Raw genomic sequence first — 17,687 nt, 5'->3', positions numbered from 1 at the left:
TGACCTTTCTTGCTTTTCACTGCGCAACACCAACGCAGGTGAGGCCGTGGTGTGCAGTGATGCACAGATCTTTAAGCATCCAAGGCCAGAAGAAAGCTATGTTGTTGGCTGTGACATGCTGAGCAATTAGGTAGAAGTGTTGGAGGATGATGAGACCCAGTTGCCCTCAGGTCAGCCTGAAACCTCCATTACCGAAGATGTTGACCTTCAGGAATGTGAAGACGACCTGTTCAATGGTGAGGTGACTGATCCAACATGGACGGGTGGCATGGATTGCGAAAGAAGCAATGCAGGGGAGCATGTGCCCATAGTCGGCAAAAAAGCTGTAAGACATTGACTTCTGGCAGTGGTCGAAAACCTATCAACTGTGCACATGACACCACCAATTGTGGCATCTCAGGGTCCAAGGGTCCGTGCACCACTTGTGCCATCTCAAGAGTCAAAGGGTCCGTGGTGAGATTGTGTGGGAGTTTTTTTCCCCAAGAGTCCTTCGAACCAAATGGTTGCCATTTGTCAGTCTGTCAGACCAAGCTTAGCAGAGGCAAAAATACTTCCAGCTTTGGCACCTCTTGAATGAGAAACCATATGTTGGCCAAGCACACCACTAGGTGGTTGACAGCTCTAAGTGAAAAACACGATTTCCAGACTCAAAACTCTGCCACTTCCCCTGGCCTGCCTGCTTCCCAAACTGGTGTGTAAGAAGGTGGCGCTGATGCCTTCTTCTCCCAACCTGATGTTGGCCAAACTCAATCATCAACGACCACATCCGTTTCGGTGTCCCAGCGTTCCGTTCAGTTGTCCATACCAGAGACCTTCGAAAAGAAGCAAAAATACCCCATTACGTACCCAAGGGCAGAAACCAAAAGTGCACACATTGCACGATTGATAGACCTTGAGATGTTGCTGTATCGGCTTGTGGGAATAGAGGCTTTCCACGCCCTATTGCGCTGTTAGAACATCGGTACTCTGTGCCTAGCCGCCACTATATTGCTCGTGGTGCCGTCCCCGCGCTCCACAATCATGTGTCCGTAAACATCAAACGGGCTCTCACCAACGCCATAACAGGGAAGGTCCACTTAACCACAGACACGTGGACAAGCGGAAGTGGACAGGGACGCTACATCTCACTGACGGCACACTGCGTGAACCTGGTAGCGGCTGGTAGAGAGTCTGAGCTGGCAACATCCCATATAGTTCCCACACCCAGAATAGCGGGGCCCTCTTCAATCACAGTTTCAGTAGCCTCCTACACAGCAACTCCTCCCTCCTCCTCCTACTCATCATCTGGCTCCTGTGCATCCTCCTCAACATCCACCGGTGTCCAACCGTCGACATCATTCCGCAGCTGGGATCTCTGCAGCAGTGCCTCGGCTAAGCGGCAGCACGCTCTACTGAAGCTCATCTGTAATCCTTGTATGGCCCACATTGGAAATTTAGTAGTTCAGCACTTCCTCAAAAAATACCCTGGAATACCAGACTATACTTACCAAGGTACGACGTATTAGAGCCCATTTCCGCAAGTCATCTCCCTCTTCCACTGGCCTGGCAGTGCTGCAGCAGCGCTTACACTTGCCTCATCATAGACTAATATGTGACCTCCCTACGAGGTGGAATTCAACTTATCATATGTTTGCCATGATCCATGAGCAGCTGGAACATGCCCGTCAGATCCAGCTGCCATACATAAGTACTGCAGAGTGGGTGTGGATTGCACACAATTTTCAGGTGTTTGAGAATTTTGATTAATGTACCAACATTGTGAGCAGTGAGAATTCTGTTATCAGCATTACCATTCCACTGATTTATTGAAACGCTCTCTAGATGATGTGACTGACCAAAGTGTTCATGCACCCGATGTGTCTGTGGATTCAGACTTCACAATGGTTGCTAGTAATCCGCACAATCTCGGCCAACAAACTCAGGCCACCTTTGCTCAGCATCATGAGGATGAGGAGCATGATGAAGAACAGGAATGCTTTGAAGTTGGTAACCAAGGGATTGACAACCCAAGCTTCAGGGCTGTCCAGCATGGATGGCCTGAGGAGGAGCAGGAGGAGAGAGAATGAAGAGGGAGAATGTTTAGGGAGACAGAATTTATTCTTAGCAGTGACACACAAGGTTTCCAGTTCAGAGCCAGAGACACATGGCACAGTTCATGTCACACGCCTTTCTCATGACTGTCGGCTAGTCCACATTTTGTCAGACAACAAATACTGGTTATGTACCTTCCTTGACCCACGCTACAAAAGACAAATTCGCTTCGGTACTTGTCGAGGCAAATAAGGATTGTACTACGGAAACATTCAAGAGGGCTGTAGTGGAGCTGTTGATGAAACTATTACCCTCAGATCATGCTGGCGTCAGAGGTAGCATGTCATCGCACGCAACAGGATTACAAGAGAAGGCTACACATAGTAGGAGCAACACAGGCGGGGGACTAATGTGCCAAAACTGGTCCATTTTCCACAAGCCGTCAACTGCGAATCAGATAATGGTTGGGAGGAGGGGGGGGGCGATGACACTGAGGGAACAGTGAAGTAAGATGGTGAGGGACTATGTAGATGACCGTATCAGCGTGCTTTCAGAGTCTGCTGTTCCCTTTAACTATTGGGTTTCCAAGCTCAACACTTGGCCAGATCTCGCCTTATACGCTTTGGAAGTGCTAGCTTGCCCTGCTGCGAGTGTGTTGTCTGAGGGTGTTTTCAGCTCAGCGGGGTCAAGAATAACAGATAGTTGCACACGACTATCCACGGAAAATGCAGACAGTTTGACGATCAAAATGAACCATAGATGGATTGCCCCAGAGTATCTCAGGCCGCCTGTTAACAAAACCCAATAATAAACGTAGCCCCAAAATTTGGATTTCTTAAGTTCAAATAAGTTCCATTATTTCTCACTCAAGACTATTTTGTCTTCTATCATCTAATGACAGCGAATAACTAATCTAACTTGTTATGCTGCTGTGATGTAATTGTTTGGCCCAATCACCCAGGAAAATATTTTCAAGCCTCTGTACATTATGTACTGGCACAATCACTTGTCGAGGCTACACTGTTTAGAACAATTGGTCAGGCAGTCTCTATTTGTGATCTTCATTGATGCTGTGCTCCACAGTGTGTTACACATGGCCCCCCTGTGTAATCAGAATTTATTAAACTCCTTGGCATATTATACCCTGTTGCAAATGCTACCAATTTTTTTTTTTTTAAAAAAAAAAAAAAAGCTGTTGAGAGCTATTGGAAGTACCTTCTAATATGCTGTGCTACATGGTGTTTGAACAATTCCCCCCTGGGGAAACTGATTTTTTTTTTTTTAAATCCTCAGTGTTAGCTAGTGGAATAAAACCTGAATTACAGAGTGAAACAACTGCCACTTGCACGGTGCTGCATGCTTCACAAACTGGTGTCTAGGAAGCAGGCGATGATGCCTCCTGCTCCCAACCTGCTTTTGGTCAGATGCAATCATCCTCAACGACATCAGCTTCGATGTCCCAGCGTGGCGTTCATTTGTTCATAAAACATACATTACTGAATCATTTGAATAGAATTTGAATAGAAGGCCACTTTAGCCGGTAGTGTTGGTGGAGGAGGAGGAGGGCGAGGCCAACACCCAAATGGCCACATTGGCAATTGCACTGTTAAATGTTATGGAGTACAAATTCAACTTTCACAGTAATGATATAGGGGACGCAGAAAACTACAAGTGACTGCCATCCCCTCCTCAGGGCCCACCTGAGAGCCCTAAGAAGTCTGAGATTTGAGGACAGCCAGTGGCCCTTTCTACATTTGAATTGAGGGCTACTGGAGCTGGTGGTGCTGGTTGAGGAGGGCAAGGCCAACATCCCAACGGGCACATTGTAGCTGACCTTTTAAAGTGCTGTCAAATATGTTCCAAAAAAGGAGGTGTGAGACAGACATCAATATAATATATAAAAGTTACAGCTCTTTCTAATCGAAAAAGAAGGAAAAATGTAAAAAACGAAAACGTATGAACATATGCTGCAGTATTTTTTTGGGGAGGGCGGGGCTTGATTTGACGTTTTATTACAGTTTTTAGGCACTAGAAACTGTTTTAGCAACTTCCCCTCTTTTACTTTGGTTTGAGAGCTGTTCTGGCGACTACGTAAACACCGCTTGCTGCTCTGAGCACGTTATTCAAAGACACCAGAAATGCAGTCAGGCACCATTTACAGGCTGTGCCCATACTGTTTCAGCCTTTTCCCATCCATTTCAGCCTTTTCCTTATTCACCACAGGTCACAGTTAGGTCCGACGTAAAATTATTCTGGTTTCCCATAGACTTACATTGGGGGTCGAATATTCGCGAATACTCGAATAGTGGCAAGGTATTCGCCGGATAATCGTCATATCAAATAATAGGGTATTCGATCATCCCCATTTATTACGCAATTAAATGAATGGGGGTGCATATAAAAAAAAAAACAAAAAAAAAAAACACAAGCAAACACATATCTTCCTGCCACATATCTTCCTGTGTTTTTGGTTTAGGAATTTTGGCAGCAAATAATATATGCACATACCCCAAATGTGTTTATTCAAGTTCTGTAGTGATATGCTGTCTGATTATTTTTTTTAAATCAGGTTCATTTTTATTTAACAGCAAAATTATACAACACATAAAATAATTCCCTCCATAGAAATATCACAGAAAGGGAAAAAACCTTTAGTCAATAAGAAAAACCACACAAATAACATAATAAACAATGCACCCGCAGTCCACGTCTCATTTCAATATGGGTCTCAAAGTGCATATTATTTCCCAATATATTCTCCATAGTATAGCTTACCCAGCATCATTATGACATTATATATATACACATATACATACACGCACGCACGCACGCACATATACATGCACACACATATACATGCACACACATATACATGCACACACATATACATGCACACACATATACATGCACACACATATACATGCACACACATATACATACACACATATACATACACACACATTCCAGCAGTACGCATATCACCCTATTTGAGGAAATTTGTTAACCGGTCAGAAGGAGAAGGACCTGGTCGCTCGCACTGTCCTGCAGTAACGCCGAGGAGGGAAGGCCTGGGGTATCCAACCATGCCCCCCAGATCTTATTAGAACTTTTTCAATGCATTTCTTTTAAGGTATACTCCTCTCTCCAGTCGAAGTATAGCGTTTACTCTTTCCCTAAAATCCCCGATGACCGGAGGCGCTGGGTCCAACCAGTGGTAGGCCAACAGTTTCCTAGCCTGGTACAAGAGACGTGTAATACCGACCATTACCGGCGAACTCAAGTCCACCCCCCCTTCCAGTAGACCCAGGATACATATAATAGGTCTTGGCTGTAGACGGATATTGAAAACTTGTCTAATCAATTCTAGTACCACCCTCCAGTAATCTTCAATATTCCCACAGGACCACATCATATGCATCAGATTAGCACCCTCCTGTCCGCACCTAGGACACAGATCATCCATCCTAACTCCCATCTTATGCAATAGACTAGGTGTCCTATATACTCTATGTAACAGGAATAGCTGTGACAGTCGTTGGCCTTCAGATACAGCAAGGCTTGGATTCTGAGACAGGACCTCACCCCACTGTTCCTCTGTCATAGGGCCTAGGTCCTTCTCCCACTTTTCTCTAGCCTGCAAAGGGAATTTGTCGAGGTGTCTAGATAACATCACTGTATACAACCTAGAAATAATACCATAGGAGCGATCAGATGTCAACAATTCAGTAAGAGTGTGATTCCGCTCTATCCTAATGTCCATACGACGTGTCTGTGTCTCATAGGCATGACGGAGCTGCAGATATTGGTAAAAGGAACTGTGCGGTATCTCAAACTCAGCTTGAAGCTGGTCAAATCTTTTAAGTATATTATTCTGAAGAATCTGAGACACCTGATGCACCCCCCTGCTCACCCACATTCTCCAACCCGGGAGTCTCTGCAGCTCCGCCAGTCCACGATTATGCCATAAGGGCCAGTACTCAGTCATTCCTGATATTCCCAGCAACTGCTTCCCTCTATCCCACACCTTGTACATCAATGATAATGTTGGATATAATGTTCCTCCTCTGGGTGAGTATCCTGCGTCCAAAAAAGCCACTGGGTATCCCCATTCTGCAAGGCCCCTCACCAATTTGCCCCCAGCGTCATATGCCTCATCCTTTCCCCACCCCCTGAAGTGCTGCATCTGTGCCGCAACATAATAAACCCACGGGTTGGGGACTGCCAGACCCCCATCCTCCTTCCCTCTCTGCAGGGTCTCAAGGCGGATTCTAGACTGCTGCTTTTGCCACAAGAGTTCCCGAAACAAAGTGCTGATTTTACGGAAAAATTTCCAGTGGATCCATATTGGGGCGTTGTGGAGAAGATACAGAAGTTTGGGCATAAGTACCATTTTTAGTAGATTAGCACGGCCAATAAGGGACAGTGGGAGTCGACACCAGGCATCTATCTTGTTCCTAAACTGAGCCAGCACTGGTTCCAGATTTTGAGAGTAGTAATCACGCGGTCGGGCACTAACCACAACCCCCAGATATTTAAATTTATCCACCGTCGGAATTGGCAGCCCCAGAGTACTAAAATTAGATGGGAGTGGATCTATAGGGAGCAGGGCCGATTTCTTCCAGTTTATTAGGAGTCCCGAGCGCCTACCAAATTCTTTAATAATATTCATTGCTGGGCCCACCGATGTCCCCACCTCCCTGAGATACAGCAACAAATCGTCCGCATAGAGGGAAACCTTATGCTCCAGACCGCCTATCTCAAACCCCTTTACGCCAGCGGATGCACGAAGCATAGCCGCCAATGGTTCAATTGCCGCTGCAAATAGTAATGGAGAGAGAGGACAGCCCTGCCTCGTGCCCCTGGCCAAATTAAAAGACGAGGAGGTACAACGATTAACTCGAATCCTGGCCCTCGGAGAGGCATATAACAATTTGACCCAGCCAATAAATCTGGAGCCAAGACCCAATTTCTCCAAAACTACCCATAGGAAATTCCATTCAATACTGTCAAAGGCTTTGGCTGCATCTAATGACAGGACTGCTCTCTCCTTGTTTCTCCCCTCAGAACTTAGCTGTATCCCCAGGAATAAACGTCGCAAATTAATGGAAGTAGATTTATTGGGGATGAATCCAGTCTGATCCTCGTGGATCACTGACGTGATCACCCGGGACAATCTGTTAGCTAGAATTTTAGCGATTAATTTAATATCTAATGTAAGCAGCGAGATTGGGCGATAGGAGTCAGGCGCGGTCGGATCTTTCCCGGGTTTTAAAATCAGAACAATAATAGCCTCCCTCATGGATGCAGGGAGGGATCCCTTCTCCTCAGCATCTCTGAACACATCCAAGAGTCTTGGCAGCAGCAGATGGGTATATAATTTGTAGAATTCACCCGGGAGTCCGTCCGCACCTGGGGCCTTTTCATTTTGGATTTGACCGAGCGCCTCCTCCAGCTCCTCCAGGTCTATATCTCTATTCAGGGATTCTCTCTCACTATCTGACAGACTGGGGAGAGTGATCTCCTCCACAAAGTCCCGCAGTTCCTCATCCCCATAATGCGATTTAGAGGAGTATAATTGGGTGTAATACTGTTGCATGACCTCCACAATCCTCCCGCTGTCCCTCACCTCCTCTCCAGTGTCAAGTTTCAATTTGGTGATATAGGTCAATCCCTCCTGCGCCCTAGCAATTGTAGCCAAGAGATGTCCCACACTCTCCCCCTCCGTAAAGTACCGCTGCTTAAGGAAAAAGCGTTTGTTAGTGGCCAAGGAAGTCATATGGTCTCTCAGAGCTCTCTGCGCCCTCTCTAAGTCCCGCTTGGCATCATCTGTAGGGTTAGATATAAGACGTCGTTCTGCATCACCTAAAGTGTCCGTCAGATACTTAGTGCGCTCCCTTGTTTTCGCCTTTCGGGTGCAAATTTCCCTAATATATGTCCCACGAACATACGCCTTCATTGCGTCCCACACTATATGTTTAGATGCAGTACCGTCATTTGTCACAAAATATTCCCGTATAGTGTCAGTCAGAGTGCCCCCTATCAGTTGTATCCAAAAAGGCTTGAGCCGCCACGGTATCCCCGCCAGCCGGTCTGGGTCCCCAAGCCTTAGACGGACCTGTAGTGGGGAGTGGTCAGACACCCCCCTGGCCAGGTACGTGACTGAAGCTACACAAGGCAGCAGCTGAGCATTTCCAATGGCCAGGTCAATCCGGGACAGTGAATGATGAGAACTAGAATAGCATGAGTACTGCCGGACCTGCGGGTTTCTAATACGCCAAATATCTACATATCCCACCTCCTTCATCAGTCTGGCAAGGGATGTAGCTGCCGCCCCCACTGAGATATTCCCTGTATGTAACTTATCCCAATACGGGTGCAAGTAATTATTATAGTCTCTTACTAATAGGGTGGGGACCTCAGGGAGGGAAGCAACAAAATTGAGGATACGTTTCAATGGTTCCCCTGTGTATGGCGGCGGAATATAAATTGCAACTAGAACACAGCGCACATTATGAAGGACACAGTAAAGACATACAAATCTACCCTCCTGATCCACAGAAGATTTAAGACACTCAAACGGCACTGTCCTGTGTACCAGGACACTCACCCCCCTGGAATGTGTGGTATATACAGAGTGGTACTCATGGGCTATCCATTTTTTGTGGAGCAAGTGGAGCCGCTCCTTCACCAAGTGCGTTTCTGATAAGAATATTATGTCTGGCTTAAGCTGCTGTAGAAACAGAAAAACTGCACATCTTTTAGTGGCTTCACCCAATCCTCGCACATTCCAGGCCACTATATTAACCTCCTTCGCCATAAGGGTGAGTGCACATATGCAACGGCAGGGGGCAGCAAGCGGGGACCTCCGGACCCATCTGCAGCAGTTCCCATAGATGAGCATAGACCAAACAGGTGCATAAAACGAAAAGGTCAAACAACATAAAAACATACACAGTAAACCAGGACATTCCTCTCAAACAGAGGGAAGTGGGGCTAAACATAACCCAAAGAGCACATAACGGTTTAAATTCCTGAACAGTCATCAACTGCATAGTAACCTATCTGGGTGGCTCCTGCCAACCGTCCATAAGTGTTCCAGCTGGGAAACATAGCAAGTTCACCTCAGCAAGTCCAACAGCAAGGAATCCGCAATAATCCTCAGCGGTGATTTCTGCGCAGTCCTTTTTCATTAGTATCGAGCCATGCGGCTGCATCCTTTGGAGTGTCAAAAAACTTTGTCCCACCATCCGCCACCACTCGCAGCCTGGTAGGGTATAACATTGAGTAAGAGATCTGCAGCTGCCTCAGGCGTTTTTTGACATCAATAAATTGCGCTCTCCTCTGCTGGATTTCAGTAGAAAAATCCGGGTACAGTGAGACCTTATGGCCATCAATAGCCAGATCCTTAATCTCCCGGGCTCTGCGGAGCGCAGTGTCCCTGTCCCTGAAGTGCAGTAGCTTGAGGAGGATAGGACGAGGGGGTGCCCCTGATGGTGGGGGTCTAGTGGGGACCCTATGTGCCCGCTCAATAGTGAAGAAAGGAGAAAACAGATCCATGCCCAAAGTCTTGGGGAGCCACATTTCAAAAAAAGCTACTGGATTATTGCCTTCTGCCTTTTCTGGGACCCCAACCAGACGGAGATTGCTTCTGCGGGATCTGTTTTCTAGATCGTCCACCTTAGCCCTAAGCAATGAGATATTGTGGATTGCTCTGCCAAGGTCCCGAGTCAGAGGGGGAAGCTTATCCTCTGTGGCACTGACCCGGTCTTCCAGGGCCCCCACCCGTACATTGACCCCCTGCAACTTGTGCCTGATAGATGAAATGTCCATTTTAATTCCTCCCATCTGTATGTTCAAAGTGGCTAGCATATTGTTGCAGGTGTTTACTGCTGCAAGCACATCACTGAGGGTGGGCTCTGCTCTCCCAGGATCTGTGTTTTCATCTGCAGCTCTAAGGTTGTCCCCCTGCTCCACATTACTGGCAGCAGCCAACATACTCACAGCTCCCTGCTGCTCTTCCTCCTCCATCAGTTCTTGTCCTGGGATCTGCAGCTCCTCCACGCTGAGGTCAGACTGCTTAACAGCTTCAGGTATCTCAGGCTGATCTCGTGCAAACTTGCTGAGGCGAGCTATTGCATCAGACGCCCTGCCCCCACATGAAGCTCCAGCGTCCATGAGTGTGGCCTGTGTCCCACGCTTCTTATCAGCCCGAGTTCTGGTCATATCACTCAGGTCTTTGAAGCCCCCTCAGTCTAGGAGAGGTCACCACTCCAGGAAAGCAGTAAAACAAACTTTAACCCCAGCTGGACAGGATTATACAGGAGTTTTTTGCAGGAGCTCTCTCTGCACAGGTCTTCCTCACATGCTGCTCAGGCCACGCCCCCCCATGCTGTCTGATTATTAGTTATGGATAAATAAAGATTTTTTTTTTTATTTCTTACAAGAAACATTCTGGAATACACATTTCAAGATGAAAGCTTCGCTCATACTTTTTTTTTTATATCCTGTCATCACTAAATATTAAAAAGCCACATTTATTTGTCCAAATATACTTAAAGAGAACCTGTCCTATGAAAAAGAAAAAAAACCAAAACATTTTCTTGCAGCAATGTACTTAATCGTTAGGTTAATAGCATCCTGAAGCCATGTGGCCGCCACAATAAGACACCAGCTGCCGGGAGAAACTGAACTTTATTCCTCCTGACAGCCTCCAGCTCTCAGTCATAAGGACTCTGCTTCAGTTAGCACTTAGTACATAGTGAGTTGCGGCTGTAACTACGCTCCTGTCCTGACTGACATCCAGCTCTGCATTCTATCAGTACAGAGCCGGTTGTCAGTAAGTGTCTGGGCGTAGTTACAGCCACACCTCACTATACACAGAGTGGTGACTGAATTCACACCGGCCCACCTGTATGACAAAACCAAGAACTGGAGAAATAAAAGATAATTTGCTTCCGGCAGCTGGGGTCACCGTGTGGCAGCCTTAACCCCTTTACGACCGCCGATACGCCTTTTAACGGCGGTAAATAAGGGTACTTTTTCCGATCCGCCGCTTTTTAACGGCGGTCGGAAAAAAGGGTCTAGCGCCCCCCAGAGTCAGAAAATTTCCGGGGTCTCAGCTGCCGGGGGTAGCTGAGACCCTGGAGATCATGATTCGGGCCGGTTTTTCCGGTCCCCGCTCACCTGATGACCGGTATACACCGTATACCGATCATCAAGTTATAGTAAATGACCGCGCCGGTAGAAAATGATTTATCTCCCATCTGGCATGATCAAACATGCCAGATGGGAGATAAATCTTTTTCCCGGTTCCCTCCGGTCCCCCGGTGTCCCCAAAGTGCCCCCCCCGACCCCCAACCCCCTCCCGAAAATCCAAGATGGCCGCGCGCACCGCCGAGCACAGCAGCGCGCCGGCCGCATTTACACTGTTCCTATGGTTTCTGTCGTATGTGCCATAACACATACGACAGAAACCTGCTCCCTAGGCCCCGCCGGGTCCCCCCCTACCCCCCCCTGGTGTCCCCCGGTGTCATACATACCTGTCGGAGCGCTGATCCCCCGCGGCCCCCTCCTCTGGCTCCTTCTCTGCAGACTCCGGTCACATGAGCAGAGCGCAGCTGTCAGCTTCCTGTGTTCAGGACGCTGGCTGCTCGCACTCTGCAGCTGTGACCCAGGGAGGGTGGGTGCAGATTCTTTGCACCCACTCTCCTAAAATGGAGGGTCTGCCCTCCTAGAAAATGGGGGATACGTTCCCTGAACGTGTCCCCCATATTCTAGAAGGTCCAGAGGCGACGTGGGACATCCAAATGGATTATTGTGGATTTTTTTTTTTTCTTTTCAATAAATTGGTCAATCAGGGAATGTTTGGGGGAGTGTTTTTTCAAATAAATTTTTTTTTGTTGTCAATTTTTTTTTTATTACTGTCAATTAGTTATGTCGGGTATCTGATAGATGCCGTGACATAACTAATTGCTGGGCTTGATGCCAGGTGACATTACACACCTGGTATCAACCCCATTCATTACCCCGTTAGCCAACGCACCAGGGCGCGGGATGAGCTGGGGCGAAGCGCCAGAATTGGCGCATCTAATGGATGCGCCACTTCTGGGGCGGCTGCGGCCTGCTATTTTTAGGCTGGGAAGAGTCCAATAACCGTGGCTCTTCCCATCCTGAGAATACCAGACCCCAGCTGTCAGCTTCACCTTGGCTGGTGATCTAATTTGGGGGGACCCCACGTTTGTTTTTTTTTTTTAATTATTTATTTATAAATAATTAAAAAAAAAAAACAGCTTGGGGAGCCCTCCAAATTGATCACCAGACAAGATGAAGCTGTCAGCTGTGGTTTGCAGGCTACAGCTGTCTGCTTTACCCTAGCTGGCTATCAAAAATAGGGGGGACCCCACGTCATTTATTTTAATTCTTTTTTTTTTTTTTGGGCTAAATACAAGGCTAGGCATCCTTTAGTGTCACATGAAAGGCAGGTAAGGGGAGCTTCCTCGTTCCTGCGGCGTCACACATAGCGATGTGTGCTGCCGCAGGAGCGACGAACTACATCGTTACTGCTGCAGTAACGATAATCGAGAATGGACCCCCATGTCACCGATGAGCGATTTTGCACGTTTTTGCAACGATGCAAAATCGCTCATCGGTGTCACACGCAGCAACATCGCTAATGCGGCCGGATGTGCGTCACCAATTCCGTGACCCTAACGACTCCGCATTAGCGATGTCGCAGCGTGTAAAGCCCCCTTAACAGTGAGAAATTTTTTGATACAGCAACAGTTTTGTGAAGTACCTGTGGATTCAAAATGTTTACTATACTCCTGAATAAAATCCTTGAGGGGTCCAGTTTCCAAAATGAGGTCACTTGTGGGGGGTTTCTGATGTATAGGTGCCCAAGGGGCCCTGCTAATGGGACATGGTGCGCGCAATTTACTTCAACTTTTCCAAAATTCAAATGGTGCTCCTTCCATTCCAAGCCCTCCCATTTATCCAAACAAAGGTTTTTGGCCACATGTGTGGTATCCCTGCGCTCACAAGAAATTAGATAACAACCTGTGGGGTACACGTTTTGTTGTTGCCTCTTGAAAAAGTGAAAAATGTGTCGCTAAATCAACATTTTTGTGAAAAAAATGAAAATTTCAATATGGCAACCTAAGCTTATCAAATTCTGTGAAGTATTCGTGGATTCAAAATGCTCAATATACACCTAGATTAAAGCCTTGAGGGGTCTTATTTCCAGAATGGGGTCACTTGTGGGGGACCTCCACTGCTTAGGCACCTCAGGGGTTCTCCTAATGCAACATGGCGTCCGCTATTGATTCCAGCCAATTTTGCAGTCAAATTGCACTCCTTCTCTTCTGAGCCCTGTAGTGTGCCCAAACAGTTGATTTCCACCACATACAAGATATCAACAAACTCAGGAGAAATTGCGCAATAAATTTCATGGTGATTTTTTTCCTGTTACCCTTGTGAAAAAAAAAGCTACCTGGTTGAAGTAACAATTTTGTGGTAAAATTTTATTTTTTTATTTTCATGGCTCAACGTTATAAACTTCTGTAAAGCACCTGGGGGTTCAGGGTACTCACCAAACATCAAGATAAATTCCTTGAGGGGCCTAGTTTCCAATATGGGGTCACTTGTGGTGTTTTTTTGCGGTTTACGTACCTTAGGGGTCCTCCAAATGCGACATGGTGCCCGCAATCTTTTTCAGCCAAATTTCCTTTCCAAAATTCAAATATTGCTCCTTCCGTTCCAAGCCCTCCCATTTCTCCAAACAAAGGTTTCAGACCACAAGTGAGGTATCACCGCGCTCATAAAAAAGTGGGTAACAAACATTGGGGTCACATTTTTGGAATTACCTCTTGAAAAAGTGAAAAAATTGATGCTAAAGCAACATTTTTGAGAAAAAAATGAAAATTTTCAATGTGACAACGTAACGTTATCAAAATCTGTGAAGTACCTGTGGATCCAAAATGCTCACTATACCCCTAGATAGAAGCCTTAAGGGGTCTAGTTTCCAAAATGGTGTCACTTGTAAGGGGTTTCTGCTGTTTAGGTACCTTGGCGGACATGTAAATGCAACATGGTGCCCGCAATCTATTTCAGCCAAATTTGCTTTCCAAAATTCAAATATTGCTCCTTCTGTTCCGAGCCCTCCCATTTGTCCAAACAAAGGTTTCTGACCACATGTGGGGTATCGGCGCGTTCATAAGAAAGTGGGTAACAAGTTTTGGGGTTCATTTTGTTGTGTTATTTCTTCTAAAAGTGAACAAATTTGGGGTAGAGCAACATTTTAGGTAAAATTTTATTTTTTGCTTTTTTTCATTCCACTTTGCTTTAGTTCCTGTGAAGCACCTGAAGGGTTAATAAACTTCTTGGATGTGGTTTTGAGTACTTTGAGGCGTGCTGTTTTGAGAATGGTGTCACTTTTAGGTATTTTCTGTCACTTAGGCCTCTCAAAGTCACTTCAAATGTGATGTGGTCCCTAAAAAAATGGTTTTGTGAATTTTGTTGAAAAAATGGGAAATTGCTGATGAACTTTGACCCCTTCTAACTTCCTAACCCCAAAACATTTTGTTTCAGAAATTGCGCTAATGTAAAGTAGACATGTGGGAAATGTTATTTATTAACTGTTTTGTGTGACATAACTCTCTGGGTTAAGGGCATAAAAATTAAAAGTTTGAAAATTGCAAAATTTTCAAAATTTTCATCAAATTTCCGATTTTTTCACAAATAAAAGCAAAAAATATCGTTCTAAATTTATAACTATCATGAAGTACAATATGTCACGAAAAAACAATGTCAGAATCACCGGGATCCGTTGAAGCGTTCCAGAGTTATGACCTCATAAAGTGACACTGGTCAGAATTGCAAAAAATGGCCTGGTCATTAAGTACAAAACTGGCTTCGTCCTTAAGGGGTTAAGGTTACGAATTAATTTTAAACTCCAGAATAACACAATTTCTCCAAGGTAATAACACTTTTTTCACTTGACAGGTTTTCTTTAAAAATTACACAATCATAAAAACATGTTACAACCATCATCTATCTCATTACCAGAGTCTGGTCGACCATCAGAACTTCTAAACTCTTGCATTCTCTTTTCTAATTTCTGCTGTCTCCTCCTTTTCATCACCACTTCTGGATTGGATATGGTGCGTGTAAAACTGGTTTCTGGCATATCTTTATAAACTTCAGCAGCAAAGCGGGAGTTCACACTAAAATAATGAATAGAGTCAAAGCATTTTGTATCAGCAGTTATGGATAATTTTACATGTACTTAAAGGCACAAATACAAAACTAGATGCCATTCAGTTGCATGCAGCTTTCATGTGCCTAATATGTGGCCCCAAAGGAGGATAAATTCTGGTACACGGCAACAGTTGAAACTAGAAGTTTACATACTGTCTAAAAACACAAGTGTGTGTTTTTCTCACTATCTGACATGAAATCAGAATAAACCTTTCCCGTTTTAGGTCAATTAGCAAGCAAAAGGAACCAAAATTATTTCTATTTGCCAAATGCCAGAATAATGAGCGGGCGCGACAGACAGAGAGCGGGCGCGACAGACAGAGAGCGGGCGCGACAGACAGAGAGCGGGCGCGACAGACAGAGAGCGGGCGCGACAGACAGAGAGCGGGCGCGACAGACAGAGAGCGGGCGCGACAGACAGAGAGCGGGCGCGACAGACAGAGAGCGGGCGCGACAGACAGAGCGGGCGAGAGAGAGAGAGAGAGCGGGCGAGAGAGAGAGAGCGCGCGGGCGAGAGAGAGAGAGCGCGGGCGAGAGAGAGAGCGCGGGCGAGAGAGAGAGAGAGAGCGAGCGCGGGCGAGAGAGAGAGAGAGCGCGGGCGAGAGAGAGAGAGAGCGCGGGCGAGAGAGAGAGCGCGGGCGAGAGAGAGAGAGAGAGAGAGCGCGGGCGAGAGAGAGAGAGAGCGCGGGCGAGAGAGAGAGCGCGGGCGAGAGAGAGAGAGAGAGAGCGCGGGCGAGAGAGAGAGAGAGAGAGAGAGAGCGCGGGCGAGAGAGAGAGAGAGAGAGAGCGCGGGCGAGAGAGAGAGAGAGAGAGCGCGGGCGAGAGAGAGAGAGAGAGAGAGCGCGGGCGAGAGAGAGAGAGCGCGGGCGAGAGAGAGAGAGAGAGCGCGGGCGAGAGAGAGAGAGCGCGGGCGAGAGAGAGAGAGAGAGAGAGAGAGCGCGGGCGAGAGAGAGAGAGCGCGGGCGAGAGAGAGAGAGAGAGCGCGGGCGAGAGAGAGAGAGCGCGGGCGAGAGAGAGAGAGAGAGAGAGAGAGCGCGGGCGAGAGAGAGAGAGAGAGAGAGAGAGCGCGGGCGAGAGAGAGAGAGCGCGGGCGAGAGAGAGAGAGAGCGCGGGCGAGAGAGAGAGAGCGCGCGGGCGAGAGAGAGAGCGCGCGGGCGAGAGAGAGCGCGCGGGCGAGAGAGAGAGCGCGCGGGCGAGAGAGAGAGCGCGCGGGCGAGAGAGAGAGCGCGCGGGCGAGAGAGAGAGAGCGGGCGAGAGAGAGAGAGCGGGCGAGAGAGAGAGCGCGGGCGAGAGAGAGAGAGCGCGCGGGCGAGAGAGAGAGAGCGCGCGGGCGAGAGAGAGAGAGAGCGCGGGCGAGAGAGAGAGAGAGCGCGGGCGAGAGAGAGAGAGAGCGCGGGCGAGAGAGAGAGAGAGCGCGGGCGAGAGAGAGAGAGAGCGCGGGCGAGAGAGAGAGAGAGCGCGGGCGAGAGAGAGAGAGAGCGCGGGCGAGAGAGAGAGAGAGCGCGGGCGAGAGAGAGAGAGAGCGCGGGCGAGAGAGAGAGAGAGCGCGGGCGAGAGAGAGAGAGAGCGCGGGCGAGAGAGAGAGAGAGCGCGGGCGAGAGAGAGAGAGAGCGCGGGCGAGAGAGAGAGAGAGCGCGGGCGAGAGAGAGAGAGAGCGCGGGCGAGAGAGAGAGAGAGCGCGGGCGAGAGAGAGAGAGCGCGCGGGCGAGAGAGAGAGAGCGCGCGGGCGAGAGAGAGAGCGCGCGGGCGAGAGAGAGAGAGCGGGCGAGAGAGAGAGAGCGGGCGAGAGAGAGAGCGCGCGGGCGAGAGAGAGAGAGCGCGGGCGAGAGAGAGAGAGCGCGCGGGCGAGAGAGAGAGAGAGCGCGGGCGAGAGAGAGAGAGAGCGCGGGCGAGAGAGAGAGAGAGCGCGGGCGAGAGAGAGAGAGAGCGCGGGCGAGAGAGAGAGAGAGAGAGAGAGCGCGGGCGAGAGAGAGAGAGAGAGAGAGCGCGGACGAGAGAGAGAGAGAGCGCGGGCGAGAGAGAGAGAGAGCGCGGGCGAGAGAGAGAGAGAGCGCGGGCGAGAGAGAGAGAGAGCGCGGGCGAGAGAGAGAGAGAGAGCGCGGGCGAGAGAGAGAGAGAGAGCGCGGGCGAGAGAGAGAGAGAGAGCGCGGGCGAGAGAGAGAGAGAGAGAGCGCGGGCGAGAGAGAGAGAGAGAGAGAGCGCGGGCGAGAGAGAGAGAGAGAGAGAGAGAGCGCGGGCGAGAGAGAGAGAGCGCGGGCGAGAGAGAGAGCGCGCGGGCGAGAGAGAGAGAGCGCGCGGGCGAGAGAGAGAGCGCGCGGGCGAGAGAGAGAGCGCGCGGGCGAGAGAGAGAGCGCGCGGGCGAGAGAGAGAGCGCGCGGGCGAGAGAGAGAGCGCGCGGGCGA

General features: G+C 48.4%; 1 protein-coding gene across 7 annotated transcripts in view; it reads right to left on the bottom strand.

Moving 5' to 3' along the window:
* AFDN (afadin, adherens junction formation factor) overlaps positions 1-17,687 on the bottom strand; it is a 1,370,646-nt gene that overhangs the window by 1,237,727 nt on the left and 115,232 nt on the right. For all 7 annotated transcript variants that reach the window (XM_075339717.1, XM_075339721.1, XM_075339720.1 and 4 more), the window contains exon 6: positions 15,091-15,251. In XM_075339717.1, coding sequence (XP_075195832.1) covers positions 15,091-15,251 — 161 coding nt within the window. The remainder of the gene's footprint in view (positions 1-15,090; positions 15,252-17,687) is intronic.

This window comes from Anomaloglossus baeobatrachus, chromosome 3, assembly GCF_048569485.1.
Source record: "Anomaloglossus baeobatrachus isolate aAnoBae1 chromosome 3, aAnoBae1.hap1, whole genome shotgun sequence".
Lineage (NCBI taxonomy): Eukaryota > Metazoa > Chordata > Amphibia > Anura > Aromobatidae > Anomaloglossus > Anomaloglossus baeobatrachus.
This window is presented reverse-complemented; position numbering and strand designations above follow the sequence as displayed.